The 22,578-nt window shown below is 32.8% G+C and overlaps 1 protein-coding gene across 1 annotated transcript in view; it reads right to left on the minus strand.

Annotated features, from left to right (window-relative positions):
* Positions 1–2,535: 2,535 nt before the first annotated feature.
* MEI4 (meiotic double-stranded break formation protein 4) overlaps positions 2,536–22,578 on the minus strand; it is a 170,152-nt gene continuing 150,109 nt past the window's right edge. Inside the window, exon 5 of the mRNA XM_039853116.1 lies at positions 2,536–3,301. Coding sequence (XP_039709050.1) covers positions 3,032–3,301 — 270 coding nt within the window. The 3' untranslated portion in view covers positions 2,536–3,031. The remainder of the gene's footprint in view (positions 3,302–22,578) is intronic.

Below are 22,578 nucleotides of genomic sequence, written 5' to 3' on the forward strand. Positions count from 1 at the left end.
ATATCTATAGATCCAAGGATAAAACAACCAGATTTGTTTCTTCTCTCCACTGGGCTGAGCAATGCTGTCTGATAATCCACCCACGCCACCTTTAGAGCGAGAGGTGCACTTTTTAGAATATTATTATTTGAAGATTATCTGTAATTTACCTAAAGAGTCTTGACTATTGTAAAATGCTACAATCCAGAAAAGGACAAATATGCTGTAGCTCTGAGATGGTAGTAGACAGGACAGCTGCTTTGCAGGGGTTGAAGAATCCAAAACAAGCTAATATGGAATTGCCGTGCTATAAGATTTGTAGTTAGGGCATACAAAGCTTTGATGACAATTGCAAAGAAGTGTGTGAGAGTTTCATGAAGTGCACTGAACAGACAGTGAATCACAGTAATTAAGAGTGTGCACTGGGAAGATAGAATTCCTGAAGGTGAAACCTAAATCTTCCATTTCCTGGTTGTATGAACTTGGGCAAATTGTTTGACATTCCTTTATCTGAGTACCTCATCTCTAAGATGGAAATCATGTCACTTATCATGTAGTGTTGTTAGGAGAATCAAATGAGTTAACATGTAAAATGCTTAGATCAGTGCCTAGTGTCTATTTATTACTAATAATGTATGTAATTATATATAATAATATAACATATAAATATATATAATTTATATATGTAATAAATTGATGTCATAGTAATGTTAAATATTAATATGTGTAATATCTATTTACACATATAAAATAAATACTATGTGAGTATTTATTTTAAATAAATACTCATTTCCAGCATTTATTATCATTTTTATTATTTCCTCCATTTTTAGGACTGTTCTATGGTCCTTTTTATTTCCCAGGCCATCTTATATCCAGTTTCAGCACTGCTCAATTTTTATGGTCTCTATTATTCTTATCCCCAAAATCTTAATTGTAAAGTTAGACATTAACTAAATCTTAATTGTTACAATATTCATAATTCTAGTTTAAATCATTCATTCTTTATCTTTCAATGCTTTATTGAAATACATAGATAAAAAAGTCTCATTTTCTCTCATTTTACCAGCAGGACATTTAGACCTCAATGCTAAATTTACAGCACAGTTAACACTGTTACAGACTGAAACACAGAATAATGAAGTGTTAGGTATCATATAATTGACTGAAGTTTAGTGTTTACATAAAAATAATACCAAATGGAAATAAAACGTATCTCCATTTTATATATTAATGATGATCCCAACATCTTGTTTGTTCTATAATCAATATATTTCCTAGGCTAATTTTCAGACCTTGAAGCTTTGAAGACTACTGGAATTAAGAAATCTGTTCTAGTTACAGAAAGCTTCTTAGGATCATTATGATTATGTTGGCTGACTTCAGTGGAAAAGGGCCATTGCTGTTGCTTGCGTATTTACTAACCTTGCCTAATTACAGAAGAGAGAGGATGAGTAGTGGCTTTTATGTAAGGTCATCAACTGATTTATATAAATCCCAGGTATCAAATATTAGAAAAAATACCTCCTAATTCAGGATCTGGAATATCCTTCTTGTGTTCACTAGTATGGGTGGTGGAGTAAATAATTTGCCACAACTCTCTACCTGTATCCATGACCTTTATCATGTAACTTCACATGTTCTCTCATTCAAAGTGGGGATACGTCCCTGTCCCTTTACTCTGGGCTTGGTGTGACATTTCTCTGCCTAGCCCCTTTTCTCCTGCCAATCTGCCATTGCCACAGAAGAACTCCTTAGTAGGTGCTTTCTTCTCTCAGCTTGGGCTTCAGAATGTACACATGTGAAAGAGACCAAAGCCCAATTTACAAGGAGCCTAGCCCAGTGGAATCTGCAACCTGAGTAGAGCTTTCCAGCAGAGTCCAGTTCAGATGAGCTGATCCCCAAGTGACCCAGAAACATCTGAGAAATAAGTACTGCTTGTATGTCATTGAGATTTTGGTGGCTTTTTGTTACTTAACAATCACTGATTGATACATGCATTGGGTTTCCGAATTATAAAAAAAGGCTTTATCTTTTCTAGAAAGCTAGAAATAACTCCAAAAATAACCATGACAAATAATAATATGATTTTACATACATTAAAAAAATACCAATGGCATTTAGGAATGGTAATTAATTTATGAAACAATATCACACATAATGAAGCAAATTCGTATCCACTGTGCTTTAACTTGTGCTATAGGAAAGTATATAATGTGTGCTCATTAAGCTAGTTGGCTATGATTCTAATAATTGGAAAAAAGTCAATGAAACCATGTAACTGAAAAATTCAACCAATACCTTTAATAAGTATAAATATACTTTTAGTAAGTATGAATTATATTTCTGGACAGATGTAAGAATTTGTGAAAATTTCTTCAATGACTTATTACATATGACTTAACTAAATTTCTATTATTTTAATAATAATAAGAATATTATCGATAATCAACAGAATCAAAACAAACATTTTTTTGAAAAAACAAACAACATTTAAACAACTAATTAATATTTTCAAAATTATTTGAAAAATATGTTGATTATGTCAAATTAAAAGCAATTACTTTTACAAACATTAAAGACTTTTTTCCTATGTGGGTCCCCTCCAAGATGATAGACAGTGATATAAGTGAAACTATGTAAGAAAAAGTTAATCTAATTTACAACCACTTTAAATATTGTGTTGATAAAGCAATAAAACATTTAAGATCTCTTCTGTTACTTTTTAGTATCTATTACATGGAAATATTTTAAAATGTAAATATCTTTTATGATATAGACAAATAATGGTCCATTTTATGGAATAATAGAGCAAGAACGTATTGAGTAACATATTGTAAAATACAGTTATGTTAGAATAAGGCTGATACTGGCTAATTCTAGTATAGAAATATGACTCAATCTTTTATACACAATTTAAGACTTAAATTTAATTAATGATTATATTTAAAGATCCATTTAAAATGCTAATTTAAAAATATTTTTGAAAACATTTTAAGTACAAGATCTTCATATATTCAACATTAGTATGTTTCTGATATTTGGTAAATTACTAAGAAAATGAGTTATTCTCAACAGTTTCTATCTCTGTGGAGTTCAAGAGAATGCGGAGTCTCCATAAATAAAAAGTAAATAAAGGAAATGAATCAGAGAGTTGGAAAATAGCTTCGTCATGCTTCTGAAGAAATTTCTTGATTTCTTGGTCATCATGCCCTATACTTGAAGTGCTGCCTTCTTCATTTTCCTTTTGAAGAAGCTGCTCCAAAATCCAGAAGAATGAGAAAATATTTTCATAGCGTGTTACATCATAACTGGCTTGCACCTACAAGAAAACAACAATTTAAAAAATATTGGTTGTAGCTCAGCTCGAAAAAAGCCAAATAAAGAGATTAAATTTTCAGACAAAAAGTAAATAGAGTGGACCCTTGGACAATGTAGGGGTCAGGGGCAGTGACCTTCTCATGCACTAGTAAATCAGCATATAACTTTTGACTCCCTTAAAACTTAAGTTGTCCCTCGGTATCCATGGGGGTTGGTTCTAGAACTCTGAGTGGATACAAAATCTGCAGATGCTCAAGTCCCCTATATACGATGGATAGATCAGTGCACAGAGTCGGCCCTCTGCATCCACAGACTCCAGATCAAAAACAGTACAAATATTTATTGAAAAAAAAAAAATCCATGTATAAGCAGACCCATGCAGTTCAATCCCATGTTGTTCAAGGGTCAACTATATTTGACTTATTTAACCCCTTCTGCTCCTGTTCCTTTGACTGGGATGTGAGGGAGAGAGAACAGAGGAGAACATTTCCTTTTTTTCAACTTTACACTCTTGAAGTACTTTTTTCTCTTGCTGATTTACAAAGCTCCAGAATTCTTTCATTGTATTATTACTATAATTCATTACTCAGATGATTCTGAGACTACTTAGCAGAGTCTTACATATGCCAAGTCTTGTGTGTTGATTTCAATGTTTCATCAAAGACTTCCAATGCATGATACTTCTGCCAATGATAATATAAAGATCTTTAGGAAGAGGATTTTAGGAACATGTTTCAATATGCAACTCAGTTTTAGAGAACTTAAGAGTTATGATCTGCAAACAACCAGATGTGAACACATCCTGAGTCTACAAAAGTAAGAGGATTGGATTGTGTGAAATGAGATACAAGGTTCTGAGGAAAAATGTAGATGTGTCTTGTAGAAGTTATTATTTGGCCTAGATGGCTAAAAGAAAGATGAGTCAAAAGATGGGCAACAGAAAGCATAACATGAGAGGATGTAGAAATCAGTATAAAGATATCAACTGGCTTTATCATTTGCTTATTAAGAAATGTGTTGGAAACATTCACCAAACCTAGCCACTGTACTAATACATAAATGAAGAAACATTCTTTTAGCGCCCAGAGGAATGTATTCTTCAGTAAGGTGGTCAATAAACAGAGTCAAATATACACAGACAACTAATACTTTTTCGAGGTATAATTGACATAATATATCAGTTTCAGGTGTACAATGTAATGATTTGATATTTGTATATATTGCAAAATGATCACCACAATAAATGCAGTTAACATCCATCACCATAGTTATAAAATTTATTTTTCTTGTAATGAGAACTTTTAAGATCCACTCTCCTAGCTACTTTAAAATATTCAATGGTATTATTAACTAAAGTCACCATGCTGTACATTACATCCCCATAACTTTATAACTGGGTATTTGTGCCTTTTGACTCCTTTTATCCATTTGCCCACCCCACAATCCCACCTCAGACAACTACCAATCTGTTCTCTGCATCCATGAGCTTGTTTTTGTTTCATTTAAAATTCCACATATAAATGATACCTTACAGTATTTCTCTCTTTCTAACTTATTTCACCATAATGCCCTTGAGGTCCATCTGTGTTGTCACAAATGACAAGATTTCATTATTTTTTATGAGTGAATAATACTCTATTGTTTATATATAACAAATTTTCTTTATTCATCTATTGAGGAATATTTAGGTTTTTTCCATGTGTTGACTATTGTAAATAATGCTGCAGTAAACATGGGGGTGCATATGTTTTCTAATTGGTGTTTTCATTTTCTTCACATAAATACACAGAAATGGAATTGCTGGATCGTATAGTAGTTCTACTTTTAATTTTTTGAGAAATCTCCATACCGTTTTCCACAGTCGCTGCACCAATTTACATTCCCTCCAACAGTGGACAAGTGTTCCTTTTCCTCCACATGTTTGCGAACACTTGTTATTTCTTCTCATTTTGAAAACAGCCATTCTGACAGGTGCGAAATAATATCTCATTGTATTTTTGATCTGCCTTTTTCTGATGATTAGTGATGTTGAGCATCTTTCTATATATAGGTTGGCCATGTGTATTTCTTTGGCAAAAAATCTATTCAGATCCTCTGCCCATTTTTTAAATCAAATTATTATGATTATTATTGCTATTGAGTTGTATGAGTTCTTTATATATTTTGGATATTGACCTCTTATCAGGTAGTGATTTATAAATATTTTCTCTCATTCAGTAGGTTGCATTTTTATTGTGTTGATGTTTTTCTTTGCTGTGCAAAAGCTTTTTCATTTCACATAGTCCCACTTGTTGATTTTTGCTTTAATTGCTTTTGTTTTTGGTGTCAAATCTAAAAGATAATTGACAAGACCAATGTCAGAGAACTTACTGCCTATGTTTTCTTCTAGGAATTTTATGGTTTTGGGTCTTGCATTCAAGTCTTTAATCCATTTTGAGATAATTCCTGTGTATAGCATAAAATAGTGGTCAGTTTCATCCTTTTGCATGTTGCTATCCAGTTTTCCCAACACCATTTATTTGAGACTCTCCTTTCTCCTTTGCATATTCTTGGCTCCTTTGTCATAAATTAATTGGCAATATAAGAATGGGTTTATTTCTGGATTCTCTATTTGGTTCTATTGATCTGTGTGTCTGTTTTTATGCCAATAACATTATTTTGATTATTATAGCTTTGTAATATAGTTTGAAATCACGGAGCGTGATGCCTCCAGCTTTGATCTTTCTCACAATTGCTTTGGCTATTCAGGTCCTTTTTTGGTTTCCATACCAATTTTAAGATTGTTTTTTCTGTTTGATATTTTCTTTAAAAACACATACATAATAAGAACAACTTCTCCAACTGCACTGTACCTCACAGCTATAAATCAGACTACACATTATTAGGTGAATATACGTAGTATCTGTATGTTGATTCCCTTGATTTAGAATGACCTCTATCAATCTCTAATTACCAGGACCCTGGTCAGCATTCAGTGCCTATCATAGATGCCAGGTATCCATTTAGCCTTTCTGGATCTGCACCCCCACCCCCATTTTCATAGATTTAACTATTTGTTTTATATTCTGGTTATATACTTGTCTTCTCACCTATTTAGACTCTAAACATATTGAGAGAAGCAAATGTGTTCCTGTATCTACAGTTTCTATAATTCCTAGAACAATGTCTTTCTTGCTCATAGTAGATCTCAATATACATTTGTTGCTTTGAACTACATAGGAATTGTAATAACTTAAAAGTACTACTATGGACACAGACAGTAGCCCCTTAATCCTCAGATTTATTTTCTACAGTTTCAATCACCCATGGTTAACTGTGGTCCAAAAATATTAAATATAAAATCTGGAAATAATTCAAGTTTTAAATTGCACACCCGTGCTGTCCTGCTCCATCTCACTTGGGACATGAATCATCCCTTTGTCCAGCATATCCATGCTGCATACCCTATCTGGCCATTAGTTACTTAATAGCCATTTCAGTTGTTAGATGGACTGTCACAGTATTGCAGTGCTTGTGTTCAAGTAACCCTTATTTTACTTAATAATGGCCCCAAAGTGCAAAAGTAGTAATGCTGGCAGTTTGGACATGCCAAAGAGAAGCTGTAATCTATGGTAAGAACAAATATTCTATCCATGAAATTACCTAATTTATAAATTAAACTTTATCATAGGTGTGTATGTATAAGAAAAACAAGATACATAGAGTTCAGTACTGTCTGCAGTTTCGAGAATCCACTGGTGTCTTGGAACATATCTCCCATGGATAAAGGAGAACTATTGTATTGGTTGTTATCTGAAGGCCGATCACAGTGGAATTTTTCAATATAAAATTGATTTTCAAACATTTCCTTTATTCCAAACTAAAAAAATTCATAGAATGTATTTAACTTGATCATGTGAGCAATACTTAAAATATTTTTAAGACTTCTCAGTAATGACCATGAATAGTCCAAATTCCTGTGTGAGTTAACAGATAAGTCTTCATTGGAACTACTGTTATAAGCACATATACTTATTTAGACATTAACAGAAATTAAGTAGTGCTTATATACAAATCCTATAGCAAAAAGAAAAATTCATTCACTTTGAAGTTTTAAGTGCAAGAGGATGCAGTACTTTATAATGCCAATAATAGTTAGAAGTGGTAAAAATGATTTTAGAGTTCACCTCTATTGATATTAGCTATTTATTCTAGTATTTATCCTATTGGCCCTTAAAATATATTGGGATTTTGTGAACCAAATGATTACTTTTTTTGAAAAGTTACTTAGATTAAGTTTTAGTTACCTATATTTTTTATGTATGACATAATTTTATGAAAGTTAAAAATTGCCAGGTTGTGCTCATCCCAGAGTAAAAGGAAGTTCTCCCTCCTGATAAAGGCCATAGCATCCCGGGCAATTTCAGGGTAAGTGTGTAAAGCAGGTAGAGTGTGTCTTGGTATCTTTCCATTTGCTTTGAGAATCTCACTTAGGGCATGTTTAGCTCTGCTTCAAGGTAGGCTGGGGTTCTCACTGTAGTGTCTCATTTCTCCATGTTGTTTGAATTTTGCTTTTTATTTTTAGCAGAATTTATCTGCCTTGGATTCTAACTCAGTTCTAAATACCTATTCCCATAATAAGTAATGGGAAACTCTTTTGTTTCAAGATATTAACAGCTCATAGAATATGAGTTTGAAACCAACTCCTCTCTTTAGAGACAGTATGCGCTTAACTTACATGCCTTAGCAGCCCTCCCTCTCAACATGACTAAAATGGCATGTCTGTGGGGGAGGCCTTTCCTGTAGTTACCAAATTGCATCACACTGGCAGCTGCTTGCTCTGCTTAATCATATGCTCAGACACTTTCTGAATTAGTGCATTAGCTGAATAAAAACTAAAATAAATGATGTTAAGAGGATAGCTGATTCTCTTCTACCATATTTTGGAATACTTTTTTACATTCTTAGCATTGCATGAGACTGAACTACACCAGTGTTAGAAAATACCCAAACATAGGTGAAACATACGCATCTGGAAAATAGCCATATATCTTGCCTGAACACCCTGATGGGAAGATTGAATGAGCCCCAGTACACAAGCAATATGGCTGGGTATATCTAAAACAGTACTTTCAGTTTATCTTTCTATTAAGGTCTTTTAGAATTGAAGAAGCCTTTAGGGGAAGCTTCTATAGTCCCATGACTACTACTTATTACCTAATCTCATATTATAAAATAGGGGAATTTCAGAAAAGGAAATACTTTTCTGGTAGAAAAATCACAAGGTATTTTTATAGAACATTTTTAGAATTAAAACATTTGTTACATTTATTTTCCTATTCCCTAACTGGGCTTGAGAAAGTCAAGTGTGCAAATATTTTTTAAATGGTAAAAAATATTAATATTTCTTTACATGCAGTTAAATTTCACTTCCAAATTTAGATTCTGAAGTTAAGGCTATGGACATATAATGCTAATTTCCTAATTATTGTTTTAGTTAGAATTCAGTCAAGATTAACTTGACATTTTTGTAAAGACTACCTTTGAAGTAGATATTGCTACTTGCTTACTCCATATCTATTTTCCCCTTTTTTCATCAAAAACAAACAAAAAACAGTTTTGTTCAGGGTGACAATGCAGCAACTAAAAAATGTACATTTTCCAGTTTCCTTTAAAGGTAATTCTGGTAAAAGAGATGTAAATATAAGTAATTGGGCTTCTGGAAAGCTCTCTTTAACAGCAGGCAAATCTATAGAATGTACTTTTTGTCTTCCCTCTTCACCACTGTTTCTGCTTGGCAATACGGATGCAATGCTTAGAAGTAGAATAGCTTCTTGTGAGCCCAAAGATGAGGACCATTCATGGAATGGTAGAAAGGGCCAGATTCTGGAGGTCACCCTGCTGCTCAGTATACCCACACAGGCTGTCTGTACCTTCTTGCACTATGTCTGGATTCCCTTCTTCCATTTTGGTCTTTTAAATTAGAACCTTGAGACTTCATCTAGGCAAAAAGGGAACTCTTAAGGTTCCTTAGCTTTGCAAAGATGCTCCCTTCTGCTGTCTCTAAATTAAAAAGAAGAGAGATGCCTAAATGAGCAAAAACAAAGTCCCATTCTTTTGGCAGCAAATAATGTAACAAAAGATATTGTATATTGGAGGTGTGACTTGCAGTTTGGATGTTTATATTTAATGCTGAAATTCACTATCAGTAGTTTACTATGCAGTTTACAGCTTCTGAAGCACAGGAGAAAGCACTGAAAGAGCTGCCAAATCAGGGGCTTACCTAGAGGCCCTGTGTAATACTACACACGACCATGCTAGCAACAGTGCTTGAGAACAGAGTAGAAGAAACACATGCATATTATATATAACATATGTGATTGCACGCACATGTGTATATATTTGGATAAATATATACAATCAGTAAACTTATTGCAAAAGAAGCACATATTCACTTAAAACTATGTCTCCTACAAAGATTGTGTCATATCCTTTTCCTCTTCCTGTAACTTGGGTGCCTGACCCATACTGAGAGAGTATAAAGCACAAAGCTGATGAGAGCAGAGAGTAGTTAATTAGGGGAGATTTCCTAGAGATGAATTGTGAGCCATGGCTCAAAGAGTGAGGGGAATAGATTGATGAATCACCTTTTGATCAAAGTGCCAGTCAAAGAAAAATAAGAAAGATTTAATTGTATTAATTCATTTTGCTTGATACAGATATTGGTGTGGTTATCTTCTTTAAATGATAGATCCTGAAAACTGGTTCTAAGGGGCTTACGTCTAATTTGTGGGGTAACTTAGATGAAAAGTTCTAAACTATTAAGATTACTAGCATTTTGGGATCTTGATATTTTGCCTTGTTTTCAATGGGAAATAGTTCAATGAGTATGCAAGATTTATACATAAAGATATTCATGAAAGAAATATACATAACAAAAAAAATTTCAACTGTTATGAGCCTTGTTTAAAAATGATTTTCTCATTAACTGATATTACCTACTTTTCTCAAATCTGATTCTTGAGGCTAAGTTTATTTATTAAGGTAATAGCAAAATGATCTGACCGAAAAAAAATGGCCTGTAGTGGAAGAAGAGTTTGGACAAAAATCACAGAAAGTAAAAGGATGATTTATATTTATCTGACAAAAATATAGACTGAGACTCCCAACAAGTATAGATTTAGCAGAGGCCCCTTGCTGGTTGAGATCTTTAAGAAAACAGAATCTTACTCAGCAAGGCTTTTTTTTTTTTTTTTTGTAAAGAAAGGTGATCAATTAAACACATATTCATTGCTTATTAAATCTCAGCTATTTACTAGTTGTGTGACTGGGACAAGTTAGCCTCACTAACCTCATTAACCTCACTAACCCTTACTTTCCTCATCTAAAACTTAGAAATAGTAACAGTAACTCCTCCATCAGGTTACTTAGAAGATTAAATTAAATCATACATTTAAAACAGCGCAAGACTACAAATATTTGAATAAGTATTATCTATTACCTTTTATCATCATCATTGTTATGTTTTTACCCAAAGTGAAAAAGATAAAGTCCCTATCCATAAGGTACTTTGCACTTAAAGGAAGATTACTAGTATTATTCAAGTACTGCACTGTGGTCAATTATTGGAAGCATTTCAAGCTTACCACGAATTGTTCATCTAGAGCTGCGTAAGGAACCTGCGGATTCATCTTTCCTCTATCAAGAAACCCCTTCATAGACAGTAGAAATCTAGTAGAGAATTCCTTTTTGCATAGAAGGGTGGTACTGAGGAACCTAAATGCAAGATGATTATTTTAAAGCGTTTCTGATATTAGAATGCCATGAAGAAAGTATAAGTGTGGGTTAAACGGTCTTATGGGATATGAACATCTGCAAAAAGGTCCATTCAGCCCAGTCCCTACCTCTAGTCCCCAAACAAGACATGACATTTAAAGAGCCAATCTGATTGGCTTTTTCTTAAAATGTCACATTCTCCAATTATCTGACTAGTGCGAGATAGATCAACTTTTCAAGTTCTACTCTAGAAGCCAGTTGGTAAAAATGAGTTTCTGATTCCTAAGTAATATGCCCTTTTGATGACTAGCTCCATAACATCATAGATTAAATCCTAAGACTTTAAACTTTTATATTTGTGCATTTCTCTGGAGAAATATCCTGTGGTCTGACTCCTATTTATTACTTTCTTGTTCATCAGAATAAGCAGATTGGTGGATATACTGATAAGATAGATTCCACATCAATTTTAATTTTAGCTTTCTTCACATAGAGAGTCCCTAATACATAGATATAGCATTTCCCTGTTCAAACAGATCTCTTGAGTTAACTTTAAATAGCTTTCCACTGTAATCCCAATGACTTTTCAAGATCTGTGTTCTCACTTATGGGGTCATCAATCTCACTCACAGTAACTTTTTCACCATTTTATAATACAATATTAAACTTGGGCTGGAAATCCCTTTCAGGTATGTTTGAGAAGCAAATATGTCATTTATTAGTCTGGACTTTCATCACAAAGCAATACAAACCAGATGATTTGGTTATTAATATAAGAGTCTATTTGAACATACAAACTTCTAATCTGGAGTTAAATGTACTATCGTTGTGCTACTAAGTCCAAATACTCAAAGTTGATTTAATACTTGTCCTTACCAAATTCTTCCAAAAAACTGAAGAGATAACACATTTTACAAGGCCAACATTACCTTGATACCAAAACCTGGTAAGGGTAACATAAAAAAAGAAAACTACAGAATAATATCTCTGATGAGGACAGAAGCAAAAATTCTAAACAAAATATCAGGAAATCAAATACAATAATACATTAAAAAAGAATATACATCACAATCAAGTGGGTTCATTCCAGGAGTGCAAGGATGGTTCAATATATGTAAATTGATCAATGTTATATATCACATAAACAAAACAAAGGATAAAAAATCATATAGATGCAGAAAAAGCATTTGACAAGATACAGTATCTATTTATGATTAAAACACTTAATAAAATGGATATAGAAGGAAAATACCTCAAAATAATACAGACCATATAAGACAAACCTTTAGCTAATATCCTACTCAATAATGAAAAACTGAAAGCTTTTCCTCTAAGATCAGAAACAAGAAAAGAATGTCCACTCTCACCACTCTTATTCAATATAGTGCTGAAAGTCCTAGCTAGAACAATCAGAGAAAGAAATAAAAGGTATCCAAATAAAAAAAGGAAGTTAAATTGTCACTTTTTGCAGGCAACATGATTCTTTATGGAGAAAATCCTAAAGACTCCATCAAAAAGCTGTTAGCAATGATAAACAAACACAGTAAAGTTGCAGGTTACAAAATCAACGTACAAAAATCCATTGTGTTCCTATATACTAACAATGAAGTTTCAGAAAAAGAAATTAAAAAAAAAATTCTTTTGCAATTGCAACAACAAAAAAATAAAATACCTAGGAATAAACCTATCAAAGCATGGGAAGGACCTATACACTAAAAACTACAAGACATTATTAAAATAAATTGAAGAAGACATAAAGAAATGGAAAGATATTCTGTGATCACAAATTGGAAGAATCAACATAGTTAAAATGGCCATATTACCCAAAACAATATATGGATTTAATTCAATCCCCACCAAAATCCCAGGGTATTTTCTAACAAAATAGAACAAAAAAATCATCAGATTTGTATGGAATCACAAAGGACCCAAAACAGCCAAAGCAATCCTGAAAAAAATAAGGCTGGAGCTATCAGACTGCCTGACTTCAAATTATACTGCAAAGAGACAATAATCAAAACAGCATGATATTGGCAGAAAAATAGACACATAGACCAGTGGAACAGAATTGAGAGCCCAGAAATAAACCTACTTATATATGGGCAAATAATTTTCTACACAAGAGGCAAAAACATGCAATGGAGAAAAGAAAGCGTCTTCAATGAATGGTGCTGGGAAAATTAGAAAGCCACATGACAAAGAATGAAACTAGACTGCTGTCACCGTACACTAAAATTAACCTCAAATGGATCAAAGACCTAAATATGAAACAATAAAGTGCATAGAAGATAATAGGTACTAAACTCATGGACCTTGGTTTTAGAGAGGATTTCATGCATTTGACCTCAAAGGCAAGAGAAATGAAAGCAAAAATAAATGAATAGGAATATATCAGCACTTTAAAACTGAATGTTTCTGCCTGCCTGCACCCCCTTTAGTTCTATTACAGACATTTGTTGGGTACCCTCTTGCGCCATGCCCTGTGGTAAGTGCTGGAGATACAGATACCCATATAAGAACTCCTAGAACATATCTAGGGAGGCAGAAAAAGTAAATAATGACAGTGCAGAGTGGATGCTCTAAGGGCTATAAAGGGACTCTAAAGAACTGAGTCATATGGTGTGAGAGGATGCTAAAGGGTTGGAAATGAGTTCAGTATCAATGATGATCCTTCAGGCTTGTTTCCTCCTAGATGGTATGACAGGATTCTTTTGGAGAGACGACTTGAAAGTTATTATTGTCAGCATGAGTGAAATACTTGTTTGGCTACTAACTCAGAGGCCTCTGTCGCTGGTTGGTGAAAATGCACTGAAGCAGGGGAGAGGCAGAGACTTAAAGGGGGACCGGGTGGATGGGAGACATCACCAATCTCTGCAACAGCCCACTCAGTAGAATCCCTACACCTCCATCTTCACTAAGGCAATAGAACCTGACTAGATGACTGGTGTGTTCAATCAAGAACCAAATCAGTTCTGTGTGTTAACAAAAATCTTAAAGAGTGTGTTTGATTCCATGAGGTCTATAGTCACTTAAATGTTTGATACTTATCTCCTGAAGGAAGGCACAAATAAGAGAAAGCATGAAAATAGTGTTCTTAGGAGAGAATGCACTGTTTAACTAAGTTAAGCTTTCCCACTATGTAATTAAGACAGAGCTTGAGAAAAAGGAAAACAAAGCTGGTGAAATATCTGATATATACTGGAAACAAAGATCCAGATGGCCATTATTGATGGAAAATGAATGTCCAAATAGCCAGTGAGGATAAAACCAGCAGGAAACATTCTTCTTTAAGACTCTAAAGATTATCTAGGACAATATCAAAACCTTTCTAACCAGGCAGAAGGCAGGAGCCAGATTTGCTGGAGTAGTATCAGTGCCTGCAGAGGGTAAAATATCCTAGAGACTGCTTAGCTAAGCCTTGATAAATTTACCAAAGTAAGCAAAAAAAAAAGTATATATTTTAAGAGCACTGGATCCAAAGCCCAAAATTAGTGGCAACAAGAGGATAGGTTCAAAAGTAATTAGATTCTTTCCAATAATTTTGTTTGGAAACTGAAAGCCAAATTTGATTGGCCTCAGATAATCTACTAATTATCTCCTAAAGGCCAACTGAACAGGGTTGGGTTCACAGAAAGAAAGTCAACACATCTGTCTTTTTCCGTTTTCAATATGTATCACCACTAATTCAATGAAATCAGTTTATCAGAACTTGCTATCAAAGGCTAAGTGAAACTGCAGAACACACAGGAAGCTTTGGAACACACAGAGGAGAAAAAACTGTGTTCCTATCAATATTTTATCTTGTCATTGAAGTAGAGACTGGGACAATAGCAAAGAACATTTCTTGTTCTTTTTTAAAAATCAATTTAATACCATCTTTCCTTTTTTAAAATCAAGTTATTTTGAGATATAATTGACATACAGTAAAATTTACCCTTTTTAAGAGTCTAGTTTTATGAATTTGATAGGGAGAAATATAGAAATTTAGTTATAGGAAATTTGAAGGGAGAAATATGGAAATTTAGTTATAGGAATTATCTTTGAGTAAAGAAAAAGCAATCATGCTACAACCATATGATACTGTCTAAAAAGATTTTAAATGTTTGTTACCTATTTAGTTGATTTTTTAGGTTTTTTTCACTACTACATGAAATACTCCTCCAATACTTAACTATAATTTTATTTAAAGATACTCCAGAGAAAGTTTTTAAAAGAAAAGATCCACATGTAATGCAGAAAGCTTAGGAGAAGGAACTAGACTTCAAACTATGACACAGTTTTTCTGGTTGAATTATTTCCATTATCTTCATGCTGAGAAGCTGCTGGGGAAATTTATCTGTCACAAAAATGCTAAGTGGACCGAGAGAAATCTTTCTTATCTTAGTGGCTGGTGAGAGTACTACCTGATGACAAATGTTAAAAAAAAAAAAAAAGAGAGAGAGGGAGAGAGGAAAAAAAAGTATAGAACCTGAGAAGGACTTAGGCTTTCATTAGTTCTCCTTCAAGGAACATTTCCTCAGTAGCTACTGTCAACCCACAATGCTGAGATGGAAAGTACATACTAATGATGAGAAGTATGGCTTAAAATCCTTTAGGCATCACAGTTCAGGATGGAGTTACATATGTAAATAATCACAATATAATGAGATATATATCATAAGAGGATTATGTCCACAGTGTTATTGGCATTTCTGCTGAATGAGTTGTCAAAAACATGAATGTACTCAGGAAATAATCACAGTGAAGAATTCACTGCTGTTTGGAATATTAAAGTAGCAATGGCTTACAAGGAAAATTAAACACATTATGGGAAATTTACATGTTAACTTAAACCATTAAAAACAAAACTAGAACAACTTAGTATGCATACATTAATACACAGGTTATAAAATTGCTAATATTTTTTTAGATACATAGTACGAAACTAAAATCAAGTATTTTGAGGAGACACCTGCATATATAGGACAGATCAATTAGATTACTTAACCAACGCTGTATGGACTTGGATATATACTCTATAAGCTATTGTTTTCAGAAAAAAATATAATGTTCTCAGCAAGTTTGCTGTCATTAGTTAATTTCAAAGAAATGTTTAAAATAGACATTGACCACATTTTAAATATAATTGTATTTCTTTCTTAATTTTAGTCTGAAATTCCAATAAATTTTATCTGTTTTTAGAAACTAAATTATGCTGCTAACATTAGAAAAGTGATATATTTTTTATTCAAATTTAACCACAAATGTAAAATCTGATCTGACATAATAATGATAAAAGCTTTAATGTGGTATATTTACTAATACAGCAGAAAACCTTCAAGTACTTAAAATGGCTTCAGCAAGAAAAAATGAATATTTTATCTGAAAACTTTTTTTGTACTCATAATGTTTCATATGTAAACGGATATAGTAGTTGCTCAATTTTGGGGAATACAGCCGCACTTATCTGGATGTCTAACTTCCAAACATCAAGCATTCTGGAAATTGCAGCCCCTAAGACACTGAAATGGCTACCATGAAACTATTGCTAGTAGAATGCACATGTGAATGCAGGGAGGGTCAGTGGGTCCTCACTAAGATGCCTGATGCCTTCTCAACTTACATCAGCTAATTCTGATGGTAACAAGGGCAGAAGAGGAAAAGCTGCTAGAGGAAATTAAAAGAAGTGAAAATTCATAACAAAGGAGAAGTCAAAACAAACAAACTCAGACATGAAAATTTCTGGGTCTTTTAGAATGGAAAATGAGCTCAATATGTTTGAATGTACCTCCAAGGCTGTAACCAATACAGTACAATTCAAAAACATGATGATTCTAAAAAATGTGTAAATGATGCTTGATCTACTCTGTTTAATAGAATTTACTATAGAGTTTCACTAAAATGTTAAAATTTAAAAAATACCTATTCATGCAGAAATTTTCTTATGCAGAATAGTTGATTTTTCTAGTGATCTTAGATATGATGTACTGTCAAATGACATTACCTATTTGAGCCTAACTAATATATTTCTGGGGACTGTACTCAGAAAATTACTATAAAACAGTTACTCTTAGCAAGTATAATAGAAAGTTTAGTAGTAGTATTTTTTTTCAAAGATTCAAGATTTAAAAAAACTCATTTAGAGAAAAAGAATACCCAAACTATATAAATATATGCATACATATATTTATATGTGTATAAACAACTGCATAGAATTAATATAGATATGAAAACTTACTTTAATGATCCATGAGTGTGAATGTAATATCTTATCAACAATAGTTTTATGTACATAGTCCTGAAGCAATTATGTTAAAACCTGCACGGGCTCCCATGAAATAAGGACTTCGGTTTAAAGGTATATTATTTTTCATAAAAATATAGTTTAAAAAATTTAATAACATGTATTGTGTAATTCAGAATTTGTCTGGTCTTTGTCCCTGGTTCCTGGGAGATGACCTCTAAATCCTTGGAATTTCCTGAGTGATAAGAGTGTCTGTTATTCATGAGATTATTCATTGATCTCAGGTCAAGTTTGAGATTATGCTGAGGAGATGACTAAGAATAAGGTGTAGTCACCTGAAAAATGTAATTAGAGGACTGGGGCTTTCAACCAGCCTGACCTCCAGGGAGGGTTGGGGGCTAGAGATTGAGTTTAATCATGTACGCAATGATTCTATCATGTCTACATAATGAAATTCTAATAAAAACTCTGGAAAATAATGCTTGGTGGAGCTTACTGACTGGTGAACACATTGATATGCCAAAAGGATGCTATACCCTGATTCCATAAGGAGAGAGCATGTAGTGGCTATGGTCAGGACCCTCCCAGACTTTGTGTCTTTTCATATGGTTGATCCTGATTTGTAGCCTTTATAATAAAATAATATAGTACTTTCCTGAGTTCTATGAGTCATTCTAGTAAATTATCAAACCTGATGGAAACAGTAGGAACTCCCTCACATTTGTAGCCAGTTGGTCAGAAGTGCAGATAACCTGGGATCCCCCAAATTGTGGCTGGCATCTTAAATGAGGGTAGTCTTGTTGGGGAGTATGTCTTTAACCTGTAGGGTCTGTACTAATTCCAGGTAAGGATTATCAGAATTGAATTGAATTGGCATACAGTAGTGTGACATGAAGTTGAGGCAAATTATGTGAACATATGGAAGTGATCTAAGGAAGTCACAAGAATATAAAATAAATTTCACAAGATTTTCCCTTCATGTTGCACACTTAAATTTGAGGTGTAATTGACACTTAACATATTAGTTTCAGGTATACAACATAATGACTTGATATTTGTATATAAGTGAAATGATCACCACAATAAGTCCAGTTGAATCCATCACCATATAGTTACAAAAAATTATTTTTCTTGTGATAAAGACTTGTAAGCTTTACTCCTTAGCAACTTTCAAATATGCAATGCAGTATTATTAACTAAAATCACCATGTTATACATCCCTATAACTTATTTACAACTGGAAGTTTATACATTTCGCCCACCCTCTACCCCTAGCAACCACCAATCTATTCCCTGTATCAAAAAGCTTGGATTTTTTTTTTAATTCCACATATAAGTTATCATATGATATTTCTTTCTCTGTCTTATTTTCCTTATCATAATGCCTTGAAGATCCATCCATGTTGTTGGAAACAGTGACTTCATTCTTTTTTATGGCTGAACAGTATTTCATTATTATTTACATGCCACATCTTCCTTATCCATTCATAAATTGATGGACATTGAGGTTTTTTCCATACCTTGACTAATGTAAATAATACTGCAATGAACATGAGGGTGCATATATATATATATAAATATATATATATTTAATTAATGTTTTCATTTTCTTTGAATAAATACCCAGAAGTTGGATTGCTGGATCATATGGTGGTTCTGTTTAATTTTTTGAGGAACCTCTATCATGTTTTACATATTGGCTACATCAATTTACATTCCCACCAACAGTGTACAAGTGTTTCCTTTACTCCACATCCTTACCCACACTTGTTATTTTTTCTGTTTTTGATATTAGCCATTCTGACAAGTGTGAGGTGATAGCTTGTTTTGATTTGTATTTCCCTGATAATTAGTGATGTTGGGCATCTTTTCATTTGTCCGTTGGCCATTTGTATGTCTTCCTTGGAAAAATGTCTATTCAGATCCTCTGCCTATTTTTTAATTGGATTTTTTTTCTCTTGAGTTATATGAGTTCTTTATATCTTTTAGGTATTAACTTCTAATCAGATGTATGATCTGCATATATTTTCTCCTGTTCAGTAGGTAGCTTTTTCATTTTGTTGATGGTTTCTTTTGCTGTGCAGAGGTTTTTTAATATGATGTAGCCTCACAAGTTTAACTTTTGTTATATTTGCTTTTGTAGTCAAACTCCCCAAAAATCATTGTCAAGACTAATGTCAAGGAGATTACCTCCTGATTTCTTCTAGGAGTTTTATGGTTTGGGGTCTTATAGCCTTTAATCCATTTTGAGTTGATTTTGTGTATTGTATAAGATAGAAGTCTAGTTTCATTTGTTTGCATGTTGCTGTCCAGTTTTACCAACATTTATTGAAGAGTGTCTTTCCCTATTTTCTATTCTTGCTTCTTTTGTCATAAATTAATTGACCATATATGTGTGGGCATATTTCTGGGCTCTCTATTCTGTGCCATGATTTATGTATCTGTTTTTATGCCAATAACACTATTTTGATCTATAGCTTTGTAATATAGTTTGACATCATGGCATGTGATTTCTCTAGCTTTGTTAATCTTTCACAAGATCACTTTAGCTATTTTGGGTATTTTGTGGTTCCATACAAATTTTAGGATTTTTTGCTCTAATTTTATGAAAAATGTCAGTAAAATTTTTGTAGGGATTGCACTGAATCTGTTGATTGCTCTGGGTAGTGTGGACATTTTAACAATATTAATTCTTCTAATCCGTGAGCATGGGACATATTTCCATTTTGCGTCTTCTTCAATTTCTTTCATTAATGTCTTGTTTTCAATATACAAGTCTTTCACCTCATTTGTTAAACTTACTTTAAAGTATCTTATTCTTTTTGATGAAATTGTAAATGATATTATTTTCTTTATTTCTCTAATAGTTCATTATTAAAGTGTAGAAACATAACAATTTTTTGCATATTGATTTAGTATCCTTTAACATTACCGAATTTATTGATTAGTTTGAACATTTTTTGGTGGAGTCTTTAGGGTTTTCTGTAATTATGTAATATGTCTTCTGCAAACTGACAGTTTTACTATTTCCTTTCCAGTTTGGATGCCTTTTATTTCTTTTTCTTGCCTAATTGTTCTAAGATTTCCAATATTATGTTGAATAAAAGTGGTGAGTTGTGAGCATCTTTGTCTTGTTCCTGATCTTAGAGAAAAAGCTTTCAACTTTTCACCGTTGTGTGACATTATCTGTGGGCTTGCCATATATAGCCTTTATTATTTTGAGGTATGTTTCCTCTATATACACTATGTTGAGAGCTTTTATCATAAATGTATGTTAAATTTTGACATTATTTTTCTGTATCTATTAAGACGATCATATATTGAGATGATCATATGATTTTTATCCTTCATTTTATTAATGCGGTATATCACATTGATTGATTTGAAGATGCTGAACCATCCTTGAATCCCAGGAATAAATCTCACTTGATCATGGTGTATGATCCATTTAATGTATTGCTGAATTTGGCTTGCTAGTATTTTGTTGAGGATTTTTACATCAACATTTATCAGAGATAATGCCCTGATATTGATCTAAGGAAATCACAAGAATGTAATATAAATTTTATAAGATCTTCCCCTCACATAATACTATTTAATTGTGTCCCTGTGCTGTTTAAAACTCTTTCATTTCACTTGGAGGTCTCTTCCTCCAGCTGAAATCCTTTCAATTAGAACTGAAAATGGTATAGGCCTTCCAAAAGGTACATATTTATAACTAACAAAGGTCTTAGGAATATAGAGATATAAACAGCAGATCAAGACTGTTATAAAATAGATATACACTTTTTACCATTAAAACCAAGGTGTAAAAGAAACAGCAAAGAAAGCCAACTATGTGTTTGTACTCATGGTTTTCTACTAATTTGATCTAAGCAATCAGTTAAAATATCTGAGTCAGAAGTCATTAGAAAGAAAAACATTAACATGCATTTGCAATAATAAAATAATAGTTTTTTAAAAAATTAGTGCACTTTGTGTACTATGTTATTTGGTAACACTAAACACAGGAAGTTCTTCCAAAGGAAAGTTCCTTGGAGAAGGTGGAAAAAAGTGAATATTATAATTCTCCCCTTATATACTCATAATTCATATTGAAATGTTGAGGAGATTTCAGCAAATTAGTTTAATATAGCATTTTAAGTATAGAATGCTTTTTTATTAATGGAGAATTAGTATTTAGTAGAACACACTGTTGACATTTATAAGTGATGATAAATGACCATTACAGACTTTAAAAGACAGTAATGGAGTCATAGTTAGAAAAAAAAATCTAGCTATTTTTAAATGTCAAAAAAAAGTATGAGGGTCATACTTATTTTACATCAGTAATTGTATTTAATTCAAATATCAAGAAATCATTACCATGGGCTATATTTTTAATTTTAATAGAAAACTTTATCTAAAATCTATTTGATTTTCTATATGTAGAATGTAATATTTTCTAGATTGTGAGCTAAAGGACCACTTCACTAAGGTGAACTCATAAAAGAGAATTTCTGCCTTTTCCTGGAATTGTTTTGTTGAAGAGAAATCCATTAGTAAGCTTTCAAGCATTTTCCTTGTATTTCAAAAAGACAGTTCTATTTCTCCAAAGCCAGACTGCTTCTGAAGTGTGCAGAGGGAGCATGGGTGGTGTCTTCTTTCATAACTAGTATCACCCAGAAGGTCAAGAAAACTTCGCTAAGTTCTTTGCAGATTCTTTTGGAGTTAGCAAAAAAAATGACTTATCTTTCTCTTCATACTTTTAAGTTTAACATAAGTCTCTGAGAAAGGCGAATGTTTTCCTTATTAATTTTCCCCAAAGTTATAATTATTAATAACATTCTTTCTGCAAAATGACATTAATACAAAGTTGTAAGTTATTTTTAAAATATCCTCAACAATGTCACCAAGAGAGACAAACACAGTTCTTGCTATCATAGTACTTATATTCTAAAAAAAGTAGACATTAAATAAGTAATTATGTACATAATTTGTCATTCCAATTGTCTTAAGTATAATGATAGAAAAATGCAGAGTTCTCTGAGGGCAGAGAACTCTACTTATTCACACAGTATTTCTGTCTGCCTGTTGTGCTTCTCAGTGACTTTTCTATTTTTCATTAATACTGAAATCTATGTTATTCTAAAGCATAGCTGCCCAACCAGAATAGCTTGTTCTGGAATAGCTTATTTAAGTACATCTAAAAGTCCCTATTCTTTTTTCTTTGGATTTGCTGTAGACACTTGAGGGTCTAAATATGAATTTGGGGGGATTGAATGTGAAGACCCAAATACTGAAGGAAGGGCAGTTCTTAA

Source organism: Pteropus medius, unplaced genomic scaffold (genome assembly GCF_902729225.1).
Source record: "Pteropus medius unplaced genomic scaffold, Ma_sr-lr_union100, whole genome shotgun sequence".
Lineage (NCBI taxonomy): Eukaryota > Metazoa > Chordata > Mammalia > Chiroptera > Pteropodidae > Pteropus > Pteropus medius.